The sequence below is a fragment of the Apostichopus japonicus genome, chromosome 8 (genome assembly GCF_037975245.1).
Source record: "Apostichopus japonicus isolate 1M-3 chromosome 8, ASM3797524v1, whole genome shotgun sequence".
Lineage (NCBI taxonomy): Eukaryota > Metazoa > Echinodermata > Holothuroidea > Aspidochirotida > Stichopodidae > Apostichopus > Apostichopus japonicus.
In genome coordinates, this window is record NC_092568.1 from 16,899 (window position 1) to 41,700 (window position 24,802).

At 36.6% G+C, this 24,802-nt stretch overlaps 1 protein-coding gene across 2 annotated transcripts; it reads right to left on the bottom strand.

Annotated features, from left to right (window-relative positions):
• Positions 1–1,432: 1,432 nt before the first annotated feature.
• LOC139970771 (egl nine homolog 1-like) lies at positions 1,433–19,277 on the bottom strand. 2 transcript variants are annotated; one of them, XM_071976745.1, is made up of 7 exons: positions 17,724–19,277; positions 16,099–16,218; positions 14,065–14,201; positions 12,152–12,222; positions 9,427–9,560; positions 7,489–7,623; positions 1,433–2,046 (listed from the first exon to the last, which is right to left on the bottom strand). In XM_071976745.1, the coding sequence occupies exons 1-6, from the start codon at positions 18,564–18,566 to the stop codon at positions 7,501–7,503; spliced, it is 1,428 nt and encodes a 475-aa protein (XP_071832846.1). In that variant the 5' UTR covers positions 18,567–19,277; the 3' UTR covers positions 1,433–2,046; positions 7,489–7,500. The 2 variants fall into 2 exon arrangements, with proteins under 2 accessions (XP_071832846.1, XP_071832845.1); XM_071976744.1 differs by having other exon boundaries at positions 1,433–7,623; positions 17,724–19,275.
• Between the last annotated feature and the right edge of the window lie 5,525 nt (positions 19,278–24,802).

Genomic DNA, 24,802 nt, shown 5'->3' on the forward strand with positions numbered 1-24,802 from the left:
AGTGTAAAAGATCCAAAGATCATGTTTACCACAGTCCTTTTTTATAGAAACACAAGTTTTGATCTCGTTTACGTCATTGAATAATGGAGAAGTACAAGCTAGCGTCATTACATCACAGAACGTTTGAGAATTGCAAACCTCGTGTTCTGACATTACAGACACCTGCAAAGGGTGTATAGTGTGCATCCTTCTCGTGGCGGTTGTGTCATGTATGACCGTGTTGGAATCAAAATCAGTGGCGCGCAAATAGGGACTCTGAGCCCCTCCAACCCCCCCCCCCCTAACCTCCACCGTAAGTCGAAAAAAAAACGATAGGTCGGGGGATTTTTAAATAGATTTTACAAGCGCAATCTTGTGTTTAGAAGTAAATATATACCTACTTTATAGCCTTCTAGGAGTACTGTAAATCGAGGTGATTTCCTCAGAAGTATTAACAGTTATATCAAACAAAACCATCTCGTGTAGTTTGGGACTTAAATGAGCAGTATAATAAACACACCTCAAATCAGTAGTCAGCATCTAAGAAACAAACAACAATAAATAGTTGACCTTTAAATATCTGCCCGAACTCTTGTGATGATTTAATGAGATGGGTGTGTGTGTGTGTTTGTTCGACCAAAAACGTATGGAAAGAACAAGGCGATAGGTATACCAAAGCAAGCAGTGGCGCATGTATCCATGTGCCCCCCCCCCCCCACCCACACACCCTAACCCACACACCTCCATTGTCAGAGGTAAATGGTTCAACTTGGGTGATTTTTGCAGTCGGAATGAAACCTCTTCTCCGGATGTACATACCTTTCCAAGCTCACACAAGCATTCAAGAATATTTATAAGCACTACTTTGCGTTTAGACCTAATAAATGTCTTTAAAAATGTCTCAGAGTGCATCGTTGCATCTACTTGGGGGGGGGGACCCAAGCACTCCCTGCACACGGGAGTCGTCTTCAATGACCCCGGGCCTTCCCTTTTTCGTAAAATCTGCAAATTTATTGTGAGCCTGTAATTGCTAGTTGACGTGTTTGAGTATCCATTCTGACGAGCTGCTTATTTACATTTATTTACATTATATTATGCTAAACGGGTATTAACCACTTCTTCGATTCCCACACGACTACCCCCCCCCCCCCCCACCCAAACACACACGCACATCCTTGCTGATGAACTGCTATGATCGAGGCGTTAGAAGCAATGGAACCTTGCATCTTGTACATCATGGGTTCACAACCTGCAGTCGACTCCAGAACGGTTGGTTTTACATACAGGAGCAATTCCAAATGTATGCATTCAACAGAGTGATAGGGTGTAATACTTCCATGATTGGGCAGTTTAGTTCGGTTTATTCTAAAACTCATCAAGAATGAGACAACGAATCTACGAGTGAATAACTTTATTTGCCAAATGAAGAAGATGAAGACGAAGAAGAAAAACGTTCTCAGAATAACAAGCATTTTATTTAAATAAAATTCTCAAATATAAAGCACGTTTTTTTTATACAAACGGTGGTTTTGATTTTATCTCTTTGAAACAAAATGTAACATAAATTATAAGTTAAGACACTGATTAATTTTACTTTTCAAGCATCAGGTATTGACATTTAAACGTAGCAACAGAAAATATTTCATGAATTTAACATTTTCCAATGTGAAGACACAGTCTACTCTTCCATTAAAGCAGCTTTCTGAGGTTGATTTTTGCTTTTTTAAATTACTCAATGCAAGTCGATACAAAAATCTCATAACAATATATTTATTCTGCTTTAATAGTCAACTTACATTTACAATAATTAAAGGATGAATATAAGGACAATTTAAGTCTTGATGTGTCATAGTCCAAGAAAGAAAAAAAGGCAATAGCTCTTAAGGTTTCCAAGACATTTGGCTTTAATATATGCTAAACCTTTGGAATGCTCCTTTAAGGCTCCTGGGTGCGGTGGGCCTTAATGTATATTATAATCCATTGTTTTATAAATTCTAAACCAGTCGACCAATCATCTAGCTTCTTCAGCTCTCTTCTCCTTTTGTATCAATGCTTGTTCCATCCTTGCTGTAAGTGGAAATAGATTGAACTGAACTGTATGTAATACATGTTCCTTTCACGTTATACAGAGAACAGAACATTTGTTCTGAACACACGTCTTCTACATTGTAAACTCGGCCTTTTGGCTAAGATCATGTGTAGTATCTGTTCTGTTTCGAGGGGAATGGTGATACACACCTGAGGATGATCACACAGTCACAGTCCCGATGCAATGGGACGGGGTTCCGTAGTTTGGTTTTCGTGCCCAGGTTTTCCTGGGTGACTTTTGTTAAAAAAGTATCTACAAAAGTATCTACTAAACTCAATAAGCTGCTATAACAAATGAAATCTTTTACAAATATGTATTAATATTAATACAAAAATGAATGCCTGTAACATAGTCAAACATTATACAAGCGATTCTTTGCAAACAAACATAAACTGACACAACTTGTCTTTGTTGCTTGTACTATATTCTTCTTTACTAGATTATAGAATAATTTGAGCATAATTAGGAATATGACTCATAATGAACACTTTTTGCCATGGGAGAGCTTGTTAGTAAAGTATGGTAAAGACAAAAAGAAAAAAAATCAATCTAAAACAACATTATTGCAGCTTACATTAAACTAACATAATAACTCTCTCTGAAATGCTTTGCAATGCTGAAGGTATGAAGAATCATATGATAAGAAAAGATAATATGATATCTTCCATCATTCAATGCCCTTTGTAACTATTAACCATGATATTTTCAGTATTATGTAACGTTAGTTTGTTACATATCTACCTTTATCATGTCACATTACATTACTTTACCTGACATGTTCAGAAATGACATGAGACCGATCCAAAATTTTAGGCGAGAATTTTTCAATTATTCAAAAAATTTAAAATTTGATGTTATTAAATGCAACATTTACATTGTGTGTTAGTGCCAGCTTAGACTCGTCTGGTGAATTTTAATGTAAAATGAACAATATTATATTAATTTAAGCGAAAATCGAAAATATTAAATTATTAAATGGATGGATTCCTTACTTGGCAAAATGGTTATGATAACAAGAGAAGATTTACTATTTACTACTGGAAAATACTCCAGAACAGAAGAGAACAAAATGTGTCTGGTCTCAAAAAAGTACACAGGGGCATCAAGATTCCAACCACACATGAGGTATTAAGTGCTACCATTAAAAAAAAAAATTAAAACAAAAGTATTTCTATATTTCTGTTGAGTTGCAAAAAAAAAAAAATTAAAACGAAAGTATTTCTATATTTCTGTTGAGTTGCATGGTTCGCTTAGATCTGAAGACAAGAAAAATCTAGAAATGTGTTTTCGTTTGCAAATAATCACGACATTTCTTGACAATGTGAAGTCCGATTTAGGTGTATGACAGGTCATTCATGGAAAAGGAAGCCTGAAAAATTGAAGCATCGCTTGCTGGTACTAAAATTATGCGAAGGATGACCTGCCCAGTTTATATGATCATAAGGCTGATCAACAAAGACTGTCAAAATATTATTGACACCATGTATTACAGTTTGTAAAGTTTAGAGAACTTTGTGAGACAATATGAAGCAATTTTATGTTTTCATGCCTTCGAGTTCAAAAGAAAATGCCCCTTTGTTAACTTTCCTAGAGTACAATGTACTGTATGTAAACAAATATACATATCGTTGGTGGCTCTAGGAAGGGCCGACCACCCCGTCACCATCACCACCTCCCCTTCCCCTCACCCACTGGAAATTAGGAACAAACTTAAGTTTGATCATAACAAGTACTTAGTGGACAGATTTTTAGCACTCTTCACACACATTGTGTATTTCTCACTTTCCTGAGGGATTTCTAAATTATCTATAAATATTACATAATCTTGGTCCTGAGGATTAACGACCCAACATAAAATAATTTTACAACATTAATATGCGAGTTTAGTAGGATTCTACTGATTACAGTTGTTCTACTTGTTTTAAAAATAATAATTGAAACTGAATATAATTATGTAATGCAACTACTGCTATATTAATAGTTTTTACTGTTTTAATAATAATGATGAAAATTTCATGCTTATTCTCAAGGAACCACCATACCCTACCCTTCCCTCCCCCCCCCCCCACAACTCCCACCAAATAAAATAAAATGCCATCTTGACTTTGTCTCTGAGAGAGTAGCAAAACAAAGATTATTTTTGTAGAGTTCTTTCACTTCTTTCATGTTTTTTCATTCTGGGAGTAAATTCTACTTGTTAAGCCCTCAATGGATTTTACGTTTTTTTTTCAATACTTCCTTTCATTTTGACATATATAATTTGTACTTTTTCATAATTACTCTTTTTACTCTACAGATGATAAAACAATTAAATTATTGAAAGATTGAAATGAATTTATTAAAATCTGAAGTTGAAGCTCTGTCAAATTTTGAAGTTTGAAATTTGAACAAGGATTCATGCAGTCTTGAAACCTTTGATTTAGTAGACTTTTTGAGGTTTTTGTGAATTCTTCATGGATCCATCTCACTAAAACACATCCCTGCATAAATTAATACTACAAGTCCTTTGTAGCCAAGAGGTACAGTAGGATATTTCATAGTGTCTCGCATTGAATTAATAAAGCCAACACAGTTCTACCCAGAAATTGCTCATAAAACAAAATGTCTAGAAACAGTCTATGAATGAAAAACACAGACATGTTTCAGTAAGCGGTTATATACCATATTATGGCTTAGCACCATAAGAGATTAATAAACACATTATTAATAGTATAATATTTGGTTACTACGAAAATGTTATCATTTGTATTCCCCCTTTTATCTAAATTCTTTAATCTCAATCCAAATTCCTTCATTTTGTTATATTCTCTGAATGCAAATGATCAATAATGTGCATGAAATGTGTGCTCAAAGACAAGAAAAGTGAAGAATCATTTCTTTTGTACCAGATTTCAAAATTTGATGTCAATAACATAATGACTGTATATAATAAGTTAATGGTACATTGATGCCTTCATTTTCCCAATTTATGAATCATCTTTCTATTCATTGTATAGTTTCCTGAGGATTTATTGGTCTTTACTAATAATATATCTGTCTAAATTTGGGACAGGAGAGTGACATATCTCCAATTTCAGTTTCAACAGATTTAATCAAGTTAACATTCAAACTTTCATAATCTAACGTAACATATAAAACTAGAGCCAATGAATTTCTTGAAGCAAACACTTTTTTGCTAACATATCTCACTGATTAACTGCACATAAAAGCTATGTTTTTTAAACCCTAGGTTCACACCCCCCCCCCTCAGGTTGTGAGGCAACACACCAGGGGATGTGAAGCATAAAGACAGTGACAATCAGTTTTCTGTAAGAGTAAGCTTATCCAAAGCTGGTGAAAGGTTTGCATTCTGTATTTTCAATTGCTCAGGGATCTACATAGTGGAAAAGGTTCAGAAACACTGCATTAGGGGCATTTAACAATATCTTTGCATAGATATCTGTTGCAACCCGTTACAGTTGCAATGCACTGCAACAAAATTCAATCCAATCGGGTCCATTGCCCCAAAGAAAGTCTTCCCAAGCTGTAACACAGCATTAACATCAAATAAATTGTGCTTTGGAGATTACAATCCTAATCTAATACACCACATTAACCTTTCCAAAAGAGTTTGTAGATTCAAATTGTAGATTTATGCTCTCGTATAGCAGAACAAAACATTGCCGAATGAAAAGATCTTAACCCCGCTTCTGTTATTATCCTTGATTCTGCATCTTTCTGCAGAACACAGCTCTATACTGCTAGAAGTTCATAACGGTCACAAGGTAATTTTGCAAATCTTTATCTTTGTCTCTCCCAATATTTCCAGTAATACTTCACTGTGAATGGTTTCAGTTAAAGAAGGATATCAAATCAAATCCCAAGCCTGATGCAATTTGTTTCTTCTTTTTTTCAGCACTAAAAGTTATTCATAAATAGGATTAATAACCTGTAGCCTAACTAGTTCCTTTAAAAATATTTTAAAAAACAAAAATACTACAATATTGACTATCGGAACATGATATTAATATCAGCATAAACGGATGACAGGTTGGTTTTGACTAAATTCCCAGCGATAAAGAAATTAAGATTAAATGCTCTCTAAGCTAGTATCACCAGAATAATACATTCTTCAGAAAAAATGACTTTAGGTTACCTCACAACAAACAAATGTATTACCAAAGATTCTCAATTGATGGTATTGTACTTTGCGGTTAGTAAGTTTTAGATTTAGTTAGTTACCTCAATGACAGAATATTACACGAGACTCTCAGACTGTCGTCCCTAGGTGTAAGTTTACGGTTGACAATTTAACCCACACTTTAGTGTTAATTAGTTTAACTCTATTAAGTTACCTTGACAGACTATTACACAATATTCTCAGGACTGCCAAGACTGTAGGCTTTCTACTAATTATTAGTTTACTAGATTACCTCAACAGACTTATAGGTAAGTTCCTCAGATTTCAGAATCTTTGAATAAGTATATTAAGCTAGTATATGAAGTTACCTCAAAAGACTACCAGTTAAGTTTCTTAGAATGCTGTATCTTCTGTACAGGTTCAGCCTGGATACTTTGTTATTACCAATGTAACACATTCCATAAATATGAACATGAAAGAATATCAAGTTACCTAGAAATGACTACTATAGGTAACTATTTCAGTTTGCTATGCATCCTCTGTATAAGCATAATTGTTTCACCTCTCTTAACACATTGAGTTACCTCAGATAAGGTAACTTTTTCACACTGCTGTGAATACTGTATGAGTACATTAAATTACCTCTTTTACTATATGATGTTACCTCAAATAACTGTTAGGTAATTGTTTCTCATACTGCTGTATGAATATATTAAAGTTACTGCTATTAGTATTTTAAGTTTCTTCAGATAGTATTAGGTAACTTTTTCACACTGCTGTGAATCCTGTATAAGTATATTAAATTACCTCTATTACTATATGATGTTACCTCAAATAACTGTTAGGTAATTGTTTCTCGTACTGCTGTATCAATATATTAAAGTTACCTCTATTAGTATATTAAGTTACCTCAAGAGCCTATTAGTTAACTTTCTCAGACTGCTGTATCCTTTGTATAAGTTCAGAATGGATGTTCTCAGCTATTCCCAGCGATGTAAGATATTCTTTCTTATAACTATATGTGACCTCAAATGACTATTAGGTAAGTTTGTCGTACTGCTGTATCAATATATTAAAGTTACCTCTATTAGTACATGATGTTACCTCAAGAGCCTATTAGGTAAGTTTCTCAGACTGCTGTATCCTTTGTTATAAGTTCAGACTGGATGCTCTCAGCTATTCCCAGCGATGTAAGATATTCTTTCTTATTACTATATGTTACCTCAAATGACTATTAGGTAAGTTTGTCGTACTGCTGTATCAATATATTAAAGTTACCTCTATTATTAAATTAAGTTACCTCAATAGCCTATTAGGTAAGTTTCTCAGATTGCTGTATCCTTTGTATAAGTTCAGACTGGATGCTCTCAGCTATTCCCAGCGATGTAAGATATTCTTTCGGATCTGCATTTCCTTTGATTATTGCTGCAATACTCTGGAAAACAACCCAGAAAAGTACCGGGAAATTACATTTTGCTTTACAGGATACTTTTATAGAATAGATATTTCATCCTGTTTCTGATTTAAAGGAGAATAGGTTGTTGTAAGAAACAAAAAATGTTGGATTTATTTGGTCCAATAAGTTGCTACTGATGCTATTAGATTTAAAGACAGACCTTTTCTGATGAAATATTTCCGATATCGCAGGGACTAAGGCATAATTTGCATTAGATGACAAGAAAACCGTTATTTAAAACATGTCATTAGAGACTCTCTTTGCTAATAAATATTCATTTTCTACTGTGATGACGATTCGTCTATGCAGGAGTTCTGGTAGAATAAAACAAAATGATCTCCCCATTGCTACCGTGTCTATTGCAGTAGTACCGCTACTAGCGTTGCAACTGTAGGCAATACCTCGAACTGTAACTAACCGCTGATATTGCAAGGGTAAGCGAGAAGAACATAATCTTGAAAAGAAGTTTACACTTCTGAGCCGTCAACATCGACCGTAAGTAATGATATTGCAGCACTTTTTGTTGATCAAATCACATCGTGAAGTTACGTGTACAAAGTAGTAACTATAGCCTGTGTTCGGTTGTCAGGCCAGTTGTTGTAGTAACACTGGCACTGCGACTACCATGTATTACTTTTATTAGCCTATGGGCTTATTAGCCTAAGTCACTACTATGAGAACCATTACCAAAGGTTCTGCCACAGGACGATGACCTTTGACCCCCTCAACAGTCCACATTTGACAGAAGGAGTGCGGTGGCACATTTCCGTAATACTAAGAGTGGGTCCCAGTCTTAACAAAAATTCAAATATAAGCCGTTTTTCTGCCGATACATGCTGAGACATTTATTATTGGAAATCATTGCATGATGCATATTTGTAGCTGATTTGGAGTGATACATGGTGTGATGCCAGTACAACAGTATGAGTACAAACAGAGTTCCCTTGGTATTAGGATGAGTATAATGCTTCAAGAGTGGGTACAAGCACTCTGTATACTAGATTCCCAAAAAATACCCATCTGAGCAAGAATGAGTACATACAACTACGCCTCAGTTTGAGTGCAAGTACAAGAGCAGACTCATAACAAGTCTGGTGTCAAGTACTCAGATCATATCACATGCTGCTCAACCAGAGAAACTTTCCAAAAACATGGCACACCCACTTATGTTTGCTATCGTGATACCACATGCTCACTGTTAAACAGAATTTCCTACTTTCAGATCAGATAAGCTAATCTATTTTGGCAGACTTAATACAATCAGTTATCAATTTGGTTTATATTTTGTCTTAAATTGTACATATGATCCATAAAGAGTTAGACTGTTTGTATCTTACATTCAATGCTAGAAATTCACTAAATTATTGCAAACAATTCATAAAAGAGAACATATTGATATCATAATTAATTCTTAATTTTAATCCAAAAGTTGTAATAAACCTCACTCGCGAGGTAACTTGTAAATATAGTAGTGCCCACCAGTTTGTGGCTGCACCCTTATGGGAATTCCCCCAGGGGACACGTAGTTGTGGTGCGCTGTAGTGCCCCAGGAGAGATTGATTGAATTGTACACACTTTGATGTGTTGGTGTGTGTGACAAGATATCAATGACTAGGGGTTAGTGTTGTAAAGTCATGTGAGGGTCGCCTTGGCCTTCAACTGTATTCTGAAAGTTTGGTTCCTCATTTATAAACATTTTTTTTACTGGCAGCAATCTGCTTCGGACAATCAGTTTCCTGTTTCGGTCACGGGTGAGTTACATTATGAGAATGGGATTAGTACCTCTAATTCCTCTCTCGTGAGGCGATCTACCGCCTCTCTTGCCACCCCTGCTTGTCTTGCCTCCAGCCCTTTTTTCTCCTCCTCCTTCATGTGAAGATTCATCATCGCCTGTTCAACTTTGGCCTTGTCAATTTCTGAGGTAAAAAAAAAAGAAACCAAGTCTCTTAGCAACAGTGACCAACAGTTACTACCTAAAATTTGCTAGAAAGTACCGATATAGTCACAATGGATCGTTGCTTCTTTATGATCCCTGATTGCAAACTGTTTCGTCTTGAATGTTAATTTTAAAGACAGGACTCTACCATTGTTCATATCTCACATCTTGAATACAAATTCTCTGGGCTTGAAATCTTATAAATAATTTTTAAACCTCTAAGAACTTTCAAAAAGTTTTTTTTCCCCCCTTTCAGAGGGCATAACACTTCAACCAGAGTAAGATTTTCTACAGAGACAAACTGATGAAGCCATTTAAGTGTTAAAGATATGAACATTTACTCAGATAGGTATCTTTCTCTTATTTTTAATAGGTGAGAAGCTCCTTCATTGTCTTTTTTATCTCCGATTAATTCTAGTTAAGTGATTATGTTCCACGTTGTAACTTGTTATAGACATTAATGTAACAAGTGATAAATGCAATCTCTTTGCGCGCCAAATGGAAAATTTCAACTTCACTTGAATGAGCAGTAACCATGGAAACAACATGCATCATATTTATACAGACAAGCAGTATTTCACAAGGATCACCTTCAAGCTCACAGAGGAGTAGGACAAGATTTATACTTCTACAGGGCAAATAATGAACCATCAAAGTAATAATTCTCTTCTGTCTTTTGTAAAGTAAAAAGTGAATTGACTCTCTCCAGGGTCACATTTGAGAGGTCATGAAGGGTCATTAGGATATGGGTAATGCAAATATACAAGTTCCAAACTGAAACAATAAATTTTGAGATATATTACATGAAATGAAAGTTATTAACAATTTTTTAAAGACCAAGATCTCATCAACCAGTGTTAATGCCAGAGTACAAACAAAAACCTAACATCCAACATGTATTAAAGTAAGTAAAGTAGTAAAGTCCAAAATGATGTAACCGTTTCTTCATGATATCAAACAGTTTTAAGTTTGTAACTATTCCCTTTTCACAAACGTAACGTTGCCTAGTCATGAGTTTGTATAGAATACATGTGACCTGTATGACTTATGACTATATTACAGTGTACATTTAAATATTGTAAATAAATGTTGCTATGTTCCTCTCCTGCGGGAGTTCTCCAGCATATTTACACCAAGAATTGAAATATTTTTTTCGATCAATTACCTCCCAAAAACAAATACAAAGGGCAGGTACATGAAAGCATGGCTTTCTCAAGCTTACAAAGTTTAAGTTGATGAAACAGTTGAAATGTGTATTACAACAATAAGTCACACAGTACAAACAGTATCTCTACCCAATCTTACCACAAAAAAAGTTTTAAATGTATACTCTCTTAGCTGACAGCATGCAGTGACCTCTCCTGTTGACCATACGGCACACTGCCCTACTAAACACAGACCGACTCTGCTTGACTGTAGTGACCTAGTGTTTGATAGTGGTCAAGAACTAGAGTCATAACTCTGACCCTGCACAATGAAGGACTGACGAGTACACATTTCACATATCTGTCTTCTGTTTACGATCACTGCCGGTTTTAGGTCACATGCAAAAATATTTCACCGGCAAAATGTTATAGAACTGAGTACCACCGACTAAAATGATAAGTAGGGCTAGTTTACAGACCTAATAACCAACTCCTATATTTGCCCTATGTATTAAAAGAAATGAAGAAATATTGGGGAATTTTTTATAACCTTCGTTATTGTACTTTTGTATATTTGCATTGAAACGAAGGACAGTATTATCAAGTTGATTCTCCTCCAACTGAAGGAGTGACGCTTCTTAGAACTTGCAAAATCTTGGTAAGTCGCAGTTGACTTGTATTAAAGCACTCGCACGCTGCTTGATGTTAGGATGGTCAGGCTGGGTCTGGTCCTATTAAGTTTTACTGTCATTAGTGTAGTTCAGTAAAACCCAACGGTAAGGATGCCTTCAAGTAACTCATACCTGTGTACGGGAATGGCTTATATTAAGCATCAGCCAATCCTCACGTGACAGTATTTCTCAAGAGAACCGTTTTGTACACAGTTTAATATGTCGAGCAATGTCATCACGCATGATACAGCCCAATGAATGACGTGTCTTGTGGAGCGGGAAAACCCTATGGTTATGGTTTACCCCTAGGGTTAACCCTAAGCTGAGAATCACTGCATCACATGTAGTATCATACAATATCATACTTCTTGAGGCCATGCAACTTGCCACATTACAACTTGTCTTGAGAGATGAAAAAACTTGAGGTCTTGGTGCAAGCATTCCCCACCCAATGAATATTCAGAGAGAATCATTGTAAGCACGGGACCACAGCCATTTACATGCCTTTCCAAGTTAGGAGATTACACCCGAAAACCTGATCACTTTCTCAAAGTGATCACATCTTCTCGATGCCATTACCTCAGCTTTAGATTCAGAGAACCAAGATACTTCAAATTCAAATAATAGAACAGAAGCACCCCCTGTTTTTCAAAACTCAAATACCATAAAATATGAGCCAGAACCAGAAATATATACCAGGAAATATGAACCGACCAATGAATGATTCATCACCAGATGGTCACGACAATTCTTACCTTGTTTTGTCTGAGCTGTCTTGGCTTGGTGTCTTTCGGTCTTGTCGAGATACCATATTGTCACAGCATACCTGCAGAAATGATGACGATAACAGGATGTAAAACCAACAGCTCAGAGTTTACTATTAAAATCAAATAACCAAATTTTACTTCCCGACCTTTCTCACGCGATAGAACTAGTGTGCTGTTCTGTGTGAAGTCTATATACAGTAGTTCATCTCATTAAAGCCATATCAGGCATTCTATCTATAAAGACTCACAAAAGGGATGCATATCATAATGGCCTAAACCGTCTTTACCTACGATCAATCGAGTTGTTTATGAACAAAACTTTAGTTTGCTCATTCCTTGCAGAACAGCTAATTCCTCTGGAAAAGATGTACCAAATTATAATATTGTGATAATAGAGAACCTTTCAAAAGTAAAACTTACAAATCAGGCTGTTATGATTTGCATCAGTTCGTGTGCATTTATAATGGAATGCATAATACTGCTTTAATAAAACTAACATAACTGGTACCCTAAAATTATGACCTTCATATTCCTTCACTCTAATATTATGCACCATAAACTATAGAATATGGCTTTTTTAATATTGTAGGCTAGTTTTCTTATCACAGGCTCAAGTGTTATTTGTACTCAATGAATATGTATTTAAGAAAGAATTCAGAAATGACTTCTTCTTGCCTTAAAACAGAAGACAGCCTGTGTAACTCATTTGATGTGAATTCCAGATCCATTTTACTCTATTTACTTAGTAGAAAACAGCATAAGTATTAAAAGATAATATGTATAGAAATTGCCAAGAGTTCATCAACTTTTTGCAACAAACCTGACATATAGATAGGCATGTTGTTGAGACATTGCAAAAGCTGCATATACAGTATGTTATAATTAAAAGAAATTTATTTTTATCGTGTACAAATTTCGCCAGTTCAAAGTGTAATATAACCAAACCCAAAATACAAACATCTCAGGCTTCAAGTGCTAACATTTGTTTTGAGAATCAAAACAGACTTTCTTGCAGCGATGAAAATCTGTCTTAGAAACCAACTAAGGATGCGATATTCCATAATATCTGTTCTGCTAAATATATTTACTTGTCAAGATAAGTTACAGAGCAAAAATTGTCAGCAGTCGAAAGCTTGAATTACCAATGACTAAGCTATCACAGCCAACACGCTTCACATTTTTATGCATTAAGAAATTTTAATCCACGTTAACAGAGCAAGTAAGAGGTGACTAAACTAAACAAGTTTCATCTTGCCAGGTTTCATTTTGGACAAAATTCATTATACACCCAGCACAAATTACCAACCTTTTCCAATTATTAATCCCCCCCCCCCCCAACACCATCATTCTCTTAAGTCTTGTTCTACCGTTAGAATACGGAATATGATCTTTTTCGATACGATCAACGGTTGATATAAACCTCATTTATATGGTTCTTGAGACAGCCAGAAGACCCTGAACTGTCTACAGTTCAGTGTGTTACATTTCATAATTGGCAGTAATCTGTGTTATCTCCCGTCTTGCAACTTTTATCGGTGGACTTTGAGCTGATGTGCAATTTAATATTGGTAGATGAGAGTACATGGGACCAAATACCGGATATATGATATATATGACTGTTGATATTCACTACCGTCAACATGTATAAAATCAATACCGATCAGCCAATAAAGACTGTACGACATATTTCTTTATACCACATAATAAGAATATTATTCCACCCCTAAATTGGAAAAATTGCACTTCTTGCCATTAAAATTTGACATTCCTCTTGGAAAACATATATACTGTTTCTTTTTTCACTACACATATATCTATCCCACCCATCACCCCCCCCCCCCCATCTGACCCTTCCCTGCACCTCCAGCAAACTCCTTGTGATGGTACTGCAGAGTGCATACCTCGTATCATAAGCTGGCTGGACTTCATGAGGGCTTCTCCTGTCTGACCAGAAGAAAAGCACACGATTGAGTATTGGCTCCACGTCCACAAATTCGGAACTCCTATTGGGGTACAATCGTAGTAGCCCTCCTTGCTTCTGTGGGAGCAGACCAGGGATGAAGAAAGTTACACTATTGTACAATTATACATCAAAACCATCTTTGTACCCAGTTAGAAATCTGGGAGATACTAAGAACTTTATAAAACTTTCTTTGAAGCCAATCCCTGTGTAGAGGGCTGTGGGGGTCCTCCCCACCCCACCCCCCAGAAAATATTAAAATTCAAACATCAAGTGTTGCAATCAGAGGCATATTAAGACTATAAATTACACAAAACACATTGTTGAGCTAATAACTACTTTATTTTAGAACTGTTGTGTGAAGTTTAAAGACAGGGTGAGAGGGGGGGGGGGGGGTGGGAGCGTACATCCTCCATTACCCCTGAACCTGCACCTGGACACATCTGTCACTTATGTACAACTAAACTCAGTCAGGAGTGGTGGCCAGGACTGGGGGAATTATGCAAACCACACCCTGCCTACCGATACCGTTTTGCGAATATAATGGTTCTAATATGGCTGACCGATGGTTATTAATGCCAAGTATCCCAAAGTTGGGTATTCTCCAATAGTCACTTGACATCTTAACAACAAATGTGTTAAGCAATATCCAATGACTTAAGCTAATTGTGATCTGAGCCTCTCTGCTGGTCACATGTCGATACAGGATCGACTCTTCCCTTTAACTTCCAATGCACTGGTCAAGAAAACTAAAAGTGTACAGTAAGCATAATTATATAACAAAAAAAACAATTATAAGTAATGTAGGATACCACCTGCACTGGTATACAATTTAGTATCATTAACAAACATGTAGGAAAAACTAAAGAATCAGAAAGAACAAAATTGTCCCAAAAATGAAAATTTAAGAATTTATACATTATAGCAGATTACTTCAAGCAGAAAATGTCAAACTTCCATGAAATTCAAATTTATAAGTATTATTTGCACTCATTTGGGGTTATGGCTAAAGATAAAAGGGTCTTGAAAATTTCCCTCTAAATGGTCATCTGGCTACCTTGAGTCTTGACTCTGCATTGACTGACCCCTATTAAACAAGAAACATCACATCTGCCTTCATTTAGACATGCACCAAAAGTTTTAAAGCTTTTTTATAAAAGCAGGAAAAGTGAATAACACAAAAGTATGACATTGCATAATGTCTCAGGAGACCAATTTCTTGGTAACTATTCCCACAGTACCTTCCTTCCTGCAATGATTAATACAAACCTCTCTTCACTGTTATGCTCCTTCCAAGTCACACAAGGATATATATGCCAGGCAATTACCTTATTTGGATATGCATTATGAGGAACATAAACCTTAACATCCTGGTGAAACTTCCTGTCAAGTCCTACATTCCATCCTTGAGAAAGGTTGATTTACTTTCGTACCTTTTTGTTTCAACAGTTGAACGTAAAGCAAACAGGTGTGATGTCATCGATCCAAGATAACTTTAAGATCACATTTTGTACAAAGTTTGACAACTTCAACAGTCCAAATCGAGATGTAATCTTCAACTGAATGCTTGTCCATCTCGATGGAGGCTTAGACTATTTATCTCTTTTATAACCATTTATCAAGAAACATGATTTCTACCCCTGGAACCTGGGCTATTCTATGAATTAATATTGCCAAACAGGGACAGGTCTAGGGATGTGGTCTGCCTACCCCCCCTTTTTTATTCTTTTTTTGGGGGGATTTTCATTAAACATTGGGTACAACATTTATTGTTATCATAACAAGTACATAGTGGACATTTTCCTGCACACTCCAAATGTGTATACTGATGTTTCTTATGCACTGCTGTGTTGGTAGTAACTTTGGTATCTACTAAAACCTGTCTCCTGTCTGACCCTGGTCCCCCGCCCACCTACCCCCCCCCCTCCAACCTGTTGATGCTAAATCCTGGATCTGCCAATGATGGGCTACTTACTGTTACATCCCACCCTTCATTGAGGTAATACAGGCATGTAATGCAACGTCCATCCCTGTTCGGGTTATCCACGTGGCAGGCATATCCAGTTCCATTTCCAGGGTAACATGCCACCATCACCTGGAAAGGATAACAACACACACCTTACTGTACCTGTACTGTGGATAATATATATTGCACTGTGTCAGATCATACAATCTGTAATGTGTACAGACTAAATAAATTCATTCATTATAGAGCTACTGTATATACAGATCCAATGGAATAACTTTACCATTCTGTATTGAATAAAAAGTAACCTTGATAAAAGTTATCAAAATAAGAAATGTTGAAAGCACCCAACCAAAATTGTTTCCATCAAGTTGATAATGAGATTTCCTTCTACCCCCCCCCCCCTCCCCCTCCATATCTAATAAATCAAAGTCTGGGAGAATTTCTTCCCATATGACAAGCCACTTGGCTTTCTAGTGAAAGGTGTTGAATAATTCGTCAACAACAAATATCGGTGTCCAAGGACCCTTCATATAAAAATAATAATAATCAGCAGTTATTTTTGTGTTTTACTTAAGCGACCAAAATGTGGGAGAAAACCGCAAGGGCTTATGGATTACAAATAACACGTTGGGTGGCTTCCAATTCAACGTTTTAACTCAAATTTGGAATCTTTTCAATTTAGAAAGTCATTTGAGATGGGAGAATCGTAGATTGCTCTTGGATTAAAAACCTGCCTTACTATGACCCGGCCGGGTATCGAACCCTGAACCCTGATTGCTGCTGTAAGCCTCATTGCTTCAAATGCCACCGCCTTTATCCACTCAGCCACAGCACATATAGCAGGCACCTTTTACCAAATGACATGTACCTTTTAATGGGATCACAATACATTTGGAACTATACTGTACATATCATCGCCAATTTCAACATTCTAGCACTCACTTTGCAGGGATATGTATAATGACCTACTGTACCATTGGTCAAAGTCTCTTTGGAGATACTCATAACCTTTACAAAACATCTATCTTCATATGATAGTCCAAATCAATTACACTATAAGTCAATTTCATAATACCACTACAAACTATTGAAACTGTATATTAGAAAACATATAAAATGGAAATTAGACAGGCTACGACAAAATTTTAAAGTGATGCTTACTATGGATGCTTTACAAAATATTTTCCAGTTAAAAATGAAGTAATTTATTCCAAGAGATTATGAACAAGTTCACCAGCAAATAAAGTAGTTGGGATTTGTTTCTACCAATTTTTTTTATGTTGAACCAAATATCATTGTTTGGTGTAGGATTTGAAAAGATCAAATAAAACTTGGCTAGCACCAGATTCCAACCAATTACCCTGGGCAGGAATAATAGTCCTGTGCCCTACCAATGGTGCCTTCAGAACCTTAGATGATCTTGATGCCGATGTAATAATTTCTTTGCCATTCAGATTTTACAGTACCAATTATATACTGTGTAACCAGGGCTCACACCTCAAGTTTCATTCAGTTGGTATATAGTACCTGACTTTGTAACTCAGAGGTCATTTCGTTCCATTCCATGTTCTAGTCACAGATTGTCTCACTCTCTTCAGGTTGTTAATTCTAAAAGTCATGTTCAACATTACCTTTGTTCTTCCTGAGATTGTATACTGTTCTTTCAGGAAGAAGCTCAGTTTCTGTACCACACTAGTTAGGAAGAGATTTAGCCTACAGATATTTGGCACAGTTGGCTCATTTCCTTCCAGCATGATTATCTCGTCACCTCGTATCCTCTTTTCCACCAGCTTCTGGGAATCAACACTACTGGTTTTGCCTCCACCAAGTTGACCGTCAACAAACTTTCCGCTCTGATATAAAACTTTCACTTCTTTGGCTAAACTTCTAGCAAATTTGTTGTCTTGTAAGTTATCGATAACGCAGTAACCCTCCTCTGTGAGATGCTTGTGTATATGTAATGCAATAGAACTGGCATCATAAGCATCAGGTTTTGGAAATTTTCGAGGTTTATAGCAGGCATCAGATAAACCCCTCCCTGGGTTGAAAAGCTTGGAATTTAAATCTGATGTGGATTGGGAAGTTCCCTGATTAAAAGCACCATTTCCAGAAGTCTGCCACTTGTTTTCTGCATCCACAGTTTGTTGTGTGGTAGAATTAGGCACTGTCCCAGAGCAACCATTTCCAACCAACACTGGCTGTTTCTTTTGAGCTCCATTAGATTGCCAGGAACTGGTGACATCACTGTCTACTGGCTGAGTTTTTACTGCACTGGCCTGGCTTGCACAATATTTCTTACAACTCTTTTTATGTCTTTTCCAGTCTTCAATCTGATGCTCTTTTGAGCAATAATAAACCTGTGTACATTTTGCACACCTCTTCAAGTTTTCAACATTTCCACACAAGTTGCAACAACTGGCATTTGCCTGAACTTTGGAAGAGTGTTGCTTTGGTTTAACATCAACACTAGCCATGTTTGCCTAGAGTTTCAATGATATCCAATACAAGTTATCAATTTCACTGTAGTCCGTAAGTAACCAAAACATACCCTCAATAAGCACAGTGCAAATGTTCACTAGGCTAGGATTAGCCTACCAACCTTGTCTCTCATGATGATTCTAAAGTTAGAATTCTGAAAAGTTCAAGCAATGTATTGAGAAAGTATTTTGAAATTATTTTGCAATTAACTTGAATTTGTACTAGCTTAATCATTAAACCCTAACAAGTTAATATCTGCAAGCATAAGAAACTAGTATAGTAAACCTAGCCTATGTTACTGTGCATGTCTCTAGGCCAAATCGTACCGTGACGGGGTTACTTTAGAATACACAACGATTTGACAGATTCCTAAACAGTTGGGTACATGGCTAACGTTAGGCTGTATTTACATCGTTGTCGTCTAGGACTAGCCTATGTTATTAACGTTAGTAACAGTTACGCTACTTTCGATCATACAGTTCGCTCCAAATCGTTTTGAAATTATTGCCGTCTCGATTGAAATGACCACATACATAAAAGTCTTAAAAATTCGGCCGTGAACGGAATTCTTTACAGAATCAGCGTACAGTTTGAAAGGTAAGCTCGCTGACGAATATGTTATGGCGCCTGCTAAAGTATCTCTGGCTCCATTGTGCAATTTACGAAACAACATACTATATATATGTAGTGATTGTGTGTACGGCATGTATGTAAGGTTTTTCACGCAGTTGGCAAATCAACATTACGAGCCGTCTGCTATGACACGATGGGTGGTCTGTGCATACTTAAACAATTTTACAGATCAAAGGTTATAGACTTGGCTCTCAATCAAATCATACAAATGTATGTATGTATGTATTCCATGATTTCCATGTTTCCAAATGATTCCAAATGATTTCCATGTTCTTGAATTATTGATAGGCAATGATTATCTTGCCTGTCAATGGAAACTATCAAAGGTAAAATGCATGGACAAATTATTTATTTCACAGTTATGTATGCGACCCAAAAGTCGCTACTTTTCCAGGCGTCAGAAAATTTGACTAAGTAATCCACGATGGAAGATCCATGATCCTGGTAAAAGTTTGCCGACAACTGATCTAGAGTTCTAGACCATGTGAGTTTTTTAATGCTATATGTCAACCAATGCAAGTAAATAAAAGAGATGATTCCTTGGGCTTCCGACATCAAAGGAACGGGAAATGAAGCGAAAGGGGGGATGCCCAGTTGCCCACCAAAATTCTCAGAGCGATAACTTTTATGATATATACACAGTGGTGTTGGGATATCGTTAAACGAAAATAAGTAATCACATCAGCAGGATCATCACGAAATTGTACGTATATCACCGTAATACAAACATATTTAAAAATAGGAATTCATTGGGCTTCCAACATCATGGGGAGCCATGGGGGGGGGGGCATGCAATGACTACGAATATCCCCTCCCTTAAGGGCAAAGGCATGGTTTAGTGGTTGTCCGCCTCACAATCCTTAGGTTCCAAAAAAATCGCTGCAGTGCAGTGGTGATGTGCGGAGTCTTCCGTGGATTTGGTATTTCTGGTTTGTGAACTTGATTGACAAAGAAAGAATATATATATTTCATGGTAGGTCATAAAAACTGTAAAACAATCTGTGTTGATCGTAAACTTACGTCAAATTCACAAATGCTGCCATCTACATTGGGTTCCCCCCCCCCCGCTTCAGGGTGAGTTCATTTATTTACGTCATTCAGAGCCGTGTACAGATATCCAGAGCCGTATATACGGCTCTGCAGATATCTTAATCATATACCGCCCTCTTATTTCAAACGTAACTACGTACATGCTAACTTATTCCAGTACTTTGAAAGTATGTCCCTAAAGAACATATATTTTTTATATTACAAGATTTTAACAAGACACCATTTGTACCATAAAAGCTAAGACGACTCTCCACCACTGCAGGAAAGTTAAGATAAATTGGATAATATATTAATATAACATAATTTTTTTAGTTTTTATAATTTCGGACATAATCCATGCTGTGCTTTGATTGAGGTATATGTCTGAATACCACATTACTTGGTCAGAGTGACAAACATAACGCAAAATCCAGTGTTATCAGTAGCAGCAGAAGAGCAAACATATGTTAAACGATAGTATCACATATTGAATGCATGTTTAAATCATGTAAACTTAGATCATTAAAACAGCTGTAATTCAGGCTTGTGTACAGACGATTCAAATTCCGATCCTCGCAATTTAATACTCGAGAGGAGAAAGGACAGAAGAGAGAGGAGAGGGGGAGAGGGGAGTAGGCTCCGTTCTTTGGAAGAGTTACTGGTTATTCGGATTATTCAATAATATGGGAAAAGAACGGCCCTATCAAATAGTCAAATAACATTAAAGACTGTTTACAGTCGATATATTTGCTTGTTCATTACGTATATCTTTCGATTTTACCAGCAGTTTTATTTATGTCGCCAAAAATCAAACTGCGACTTTCCATTGTTCGCTAAATCAGTCTAAATGGGAAAAGGCTCCGCTGAAGTCATTTTGCATGACCGACTTAGTGCGTTACATCTTGATTAGCTTGAGAAATAGGAATACATAAAGGGCATCATTATTCTGTCATTAAACTACAATCAGAAATAACATACTTATCATATCCATATATGCCATCGTCTATGTACGTGGTTAGATTTTTATCTAAATTTCTACTATAAGGAAATAAATGTTAACAAACAAAGCACATCGGCATTATCTTACATGTGTCCTTATCAAAATATTCTATTGTATGCGGTATTTTACTGATATTTACATATAGCTAACTTTAGTTTCTTTGAATAAACATGTAAGAAAATAATTAATAATAAATTGTTTATTTAATCGTACTGCGGTATAATGACGCCAAGCAGACTACATGGTTGGATAGATCGGAATCATCCATACAGAGGCTAGAAACGTTTAGTATATCTCCATGTATCCATGGTATTAGTGTATATATACAAAAAAGCCATTGCATTCGTATGATGCCTGATGAGTATGTTATGTATTTCAAAAACCTGCATATTCACACGTCAGATTTGTCTTTCTTAATTGGAGCTTTTTTTTATAGAAAGAAACACTGTTAAAGTCCATCAATATAGCCCCAAGAATGTTGTATTCTCAAAATTGCTAAAGGTTTTGAAAAAGTACTTTCTGTGAGGTTCTCTCTCACCAGACTATCCTGTGACATAGAAAGGAGGTTCACTTAGACAATTGCAGAAGAGAGGAACAGATGCTCTGGGGTGACAATAAAATGATTGTTAGGAGGGGGGAGGTTTGTGGCAGTACCGATAATCTTTAAGGAGATGTAGTGTGGGTAGGGGTGGAGAGTCGTGATTGGGTAGAAGGTATTGGTGAGATTACCAAGTTAATGGAAGATATATTTTTGTTTTGATGATATGAGGATATCGGTATACAGACCCACAGATTTGTAGAGTTAATCAATGCAACATTATTAGTACCATTGAGTAAGTACAATTTCCTTTGGAAAATATGAATACCAGTATGAGTATACAATCAATTGCACTAGTAACAAAATTAGGTTTAATAAACGAGTACCGTTAAACATACACGACTGTGACTGTACCAGCAACTACCTAATCTAAAATCACGTGTTTTGAGTAATCCGCAGCGTTAGTTTCCTATAGGGCGAATTGCCAATGCCCGACGCAGAACTTACAGTGGTTTCAACTGTTCTCATCAAACAATGTATTACGCCAGTCGTATCCAGTTATGCTGATGATGTGGGATGGGGTGGGGGTTGGGTGGAATGGGGGAGGGGGGGCTAAATACTAATACAATAGTATCTGTTATGTTCTTCCAGGTCATACTATATAGAACAATTTGATCTTCCAAAGCATCCATCCTTGTATGAATCATGATATATTGCAAAGGCGGTACAGCTTAAACTATAATTCATAGGTCACAGTTGAAAGTGGATCATGATGGTTTGATTGGCCCATTTATCAGATAGAGGGAGCTAAACCTGTCATTGATGTGTATATACTCGATGAAGTGGTTAGTCAATATTTGTAAAACGGAGTAGTAAATTCCGTTCATTCTCAGTACCCAATCAATCCGGGTGTTATGTGTGAGGCGACCTTTAGTGAGTACATATACAACAATTGAGCGTCCTTTATTTCGTCATCACCTTGCTGAGTCGGGTTAACCAGTAAGAAGGATCGGCAAGTGCCTGAAGCTCCCCCCCCTCCCCCACCCCGAGGTCAACAGGCCTCCATGAGCAGTTCCGTAAAGTACGTGGTCTTCCAACTTTCTATTGTGGGTTGTTCCTAAAAATCGTAATCATAAGGGGGAGGGGCACGCATTTGAGCTCCAGAAGGTGCTAATTCGACAATGCGATCATCATTAGCATGATCTTCTCACTCCACCCTCATATTTCCACCTCTCAAGAATAATGAAAGATATGAGCAATATGAAAAAACGGCTGGAACGGCAAAAATAATAATAAAAAGAGACTTGAAAGTAAAAAAAAAAATTATTTCATACAACAGGATGATATGCAGCTAGTATTTCTCTCTTTAAACAGATAGTAATGCTAAAAGCGGTTGTTTTTGCTTCAGGGTCTACGAAATAAATAAAGTGCATTATTGTTCCGTTATCGAGTTCACGCGTCATGCACTTCCTTGACGCATAAATGTCACAATATATGGTGGTGGGATTTCTAACATCACCACTTTATTAACAGCAATAACTAGTCAATCCGGAATTAACGAGGCCAGTAAGCAATAGGCCAGGCCTACATTGAGTTACATTTGCATGTACACATGAAAGTTTTGTATTCTTAGCTGGTTTGAATCCTGTAATGATGAGCTCATTGTATATATAATTGCGGGCAATGACACACACCAACTGCATGGTTTAATCCGGAACACAATTATACGTTACAGCTGTACTATATGCACATGTAATATATTTGCAAAAGTATCTTTATTAAACACTTCATAGAAGTCGGTGGTGTATGATCTTTGATTAAAAGAAAATATCTTTGGCAAAATGCAATTAATATCTTTCAATTAGTTTTACCAACATTTATGAATTGGTGGAAGCACTATGACAAAAGGTTGAGGTTAAAATGAGATTACTTACATTAAAATTGTCTGCTATAGTCTTATATTACGATATCATTGATAATCCATTGGCCATCCTCCCCCACCCCCGTGTCCGTCCCCTTTTCTGCCCACCTCCCAACCTAGATTAAATATCGCCGATGAACATTTCCGATACAGTTTAGTTGATGATATAATTTTGAGGCACACGTATATTGCCCTGCGTGACTGCATTTTATAAGATAACTTTTTTGCTTTTTACGGCACAATTCATCTGAATTGCACTAGTATACTAAAGTTGGATTAAATACCTATATAAAGACGAAAAACAAATATAGATCTACGATTTGTTCTCTTTAATCCGGTCGGAGATGATCAAACGAAGCGAAATGTAGGATATTCCTTCAGTGAAATACTGGCTGTGCCAACATAGTGCCAACGCACATGCATGGTCCACGCCAGATTGCTTCCAACGAATGACAACTCGTAGTCTAAAGTAAGGTGTACTTCTACGAACTGGAATTGACAATGTCGTTCTTCTCTCCACCAAATTCACCTTCAAATATATAAATAGTACAATATTTTACGAACAATATTGGGCAGCTTGAGTGGAATTATTGTTCCAAAGCCTAATACAACCCCTGCCGCCATCCATCTTCCCCACCCGCAAGCCCCTTGTATCATCAAATCGACCTGCCGTTAGTCCGAGTTAGGCTATTAAAAATTTTTATTTTAAATGGTAAAAATGGTGACTTTTGCGGTCTGTTTAATTCACATCTGATGCCATTCATTACAATGCCCAAAATTTTGTAAATACCTCAGAGCTTCCGGAGCATTGCCCCCTGCATGGACCCCATCAGGGGCTATTATGCCACTGGGTCATTCCAACCTGAAGATGCCCATAAATATGCTGGGCCCCCAGGAATAAAAGTCTAGTTACGCCCCTGGAAATAATAATAGAAACAGTTCATATATAGTAGAAGCTCAAAGGAAAGACATTGAAGAACAAGAAATCACAGATGATCATGTTTGTACAATATATCGACTGTTTTGATTCAATATTATTCAGTATTTCATGATTAATTTTGAACCATGAAATCGGGACGATCATCCTAAAATCCCACCCGAACCGACAGGG

Coding starts and splice junctions, on each gene's coding strand:
- LOC139970771 (XM_071976745.1), bottom strand. CDS start 18,566: ATGGCTAGTGTTGATGTTAAACCAAAGCAACACTCTTCCAAAGTTCAG. Junction 16,219..17,723: donor CAATCTCAGGAAGAACAAAG/GTAATGTTGAAC, acceptor TATCCTTTCCAG/GTGATGGTGGCATGTTACCC. Junction 9,561..12,151: donor GACAGCTCAGACAAAACAAG/GTAAGAATTGTC, acceptor TTTTTACCTCAG/AAATTGACAAGGCCAAAGTT.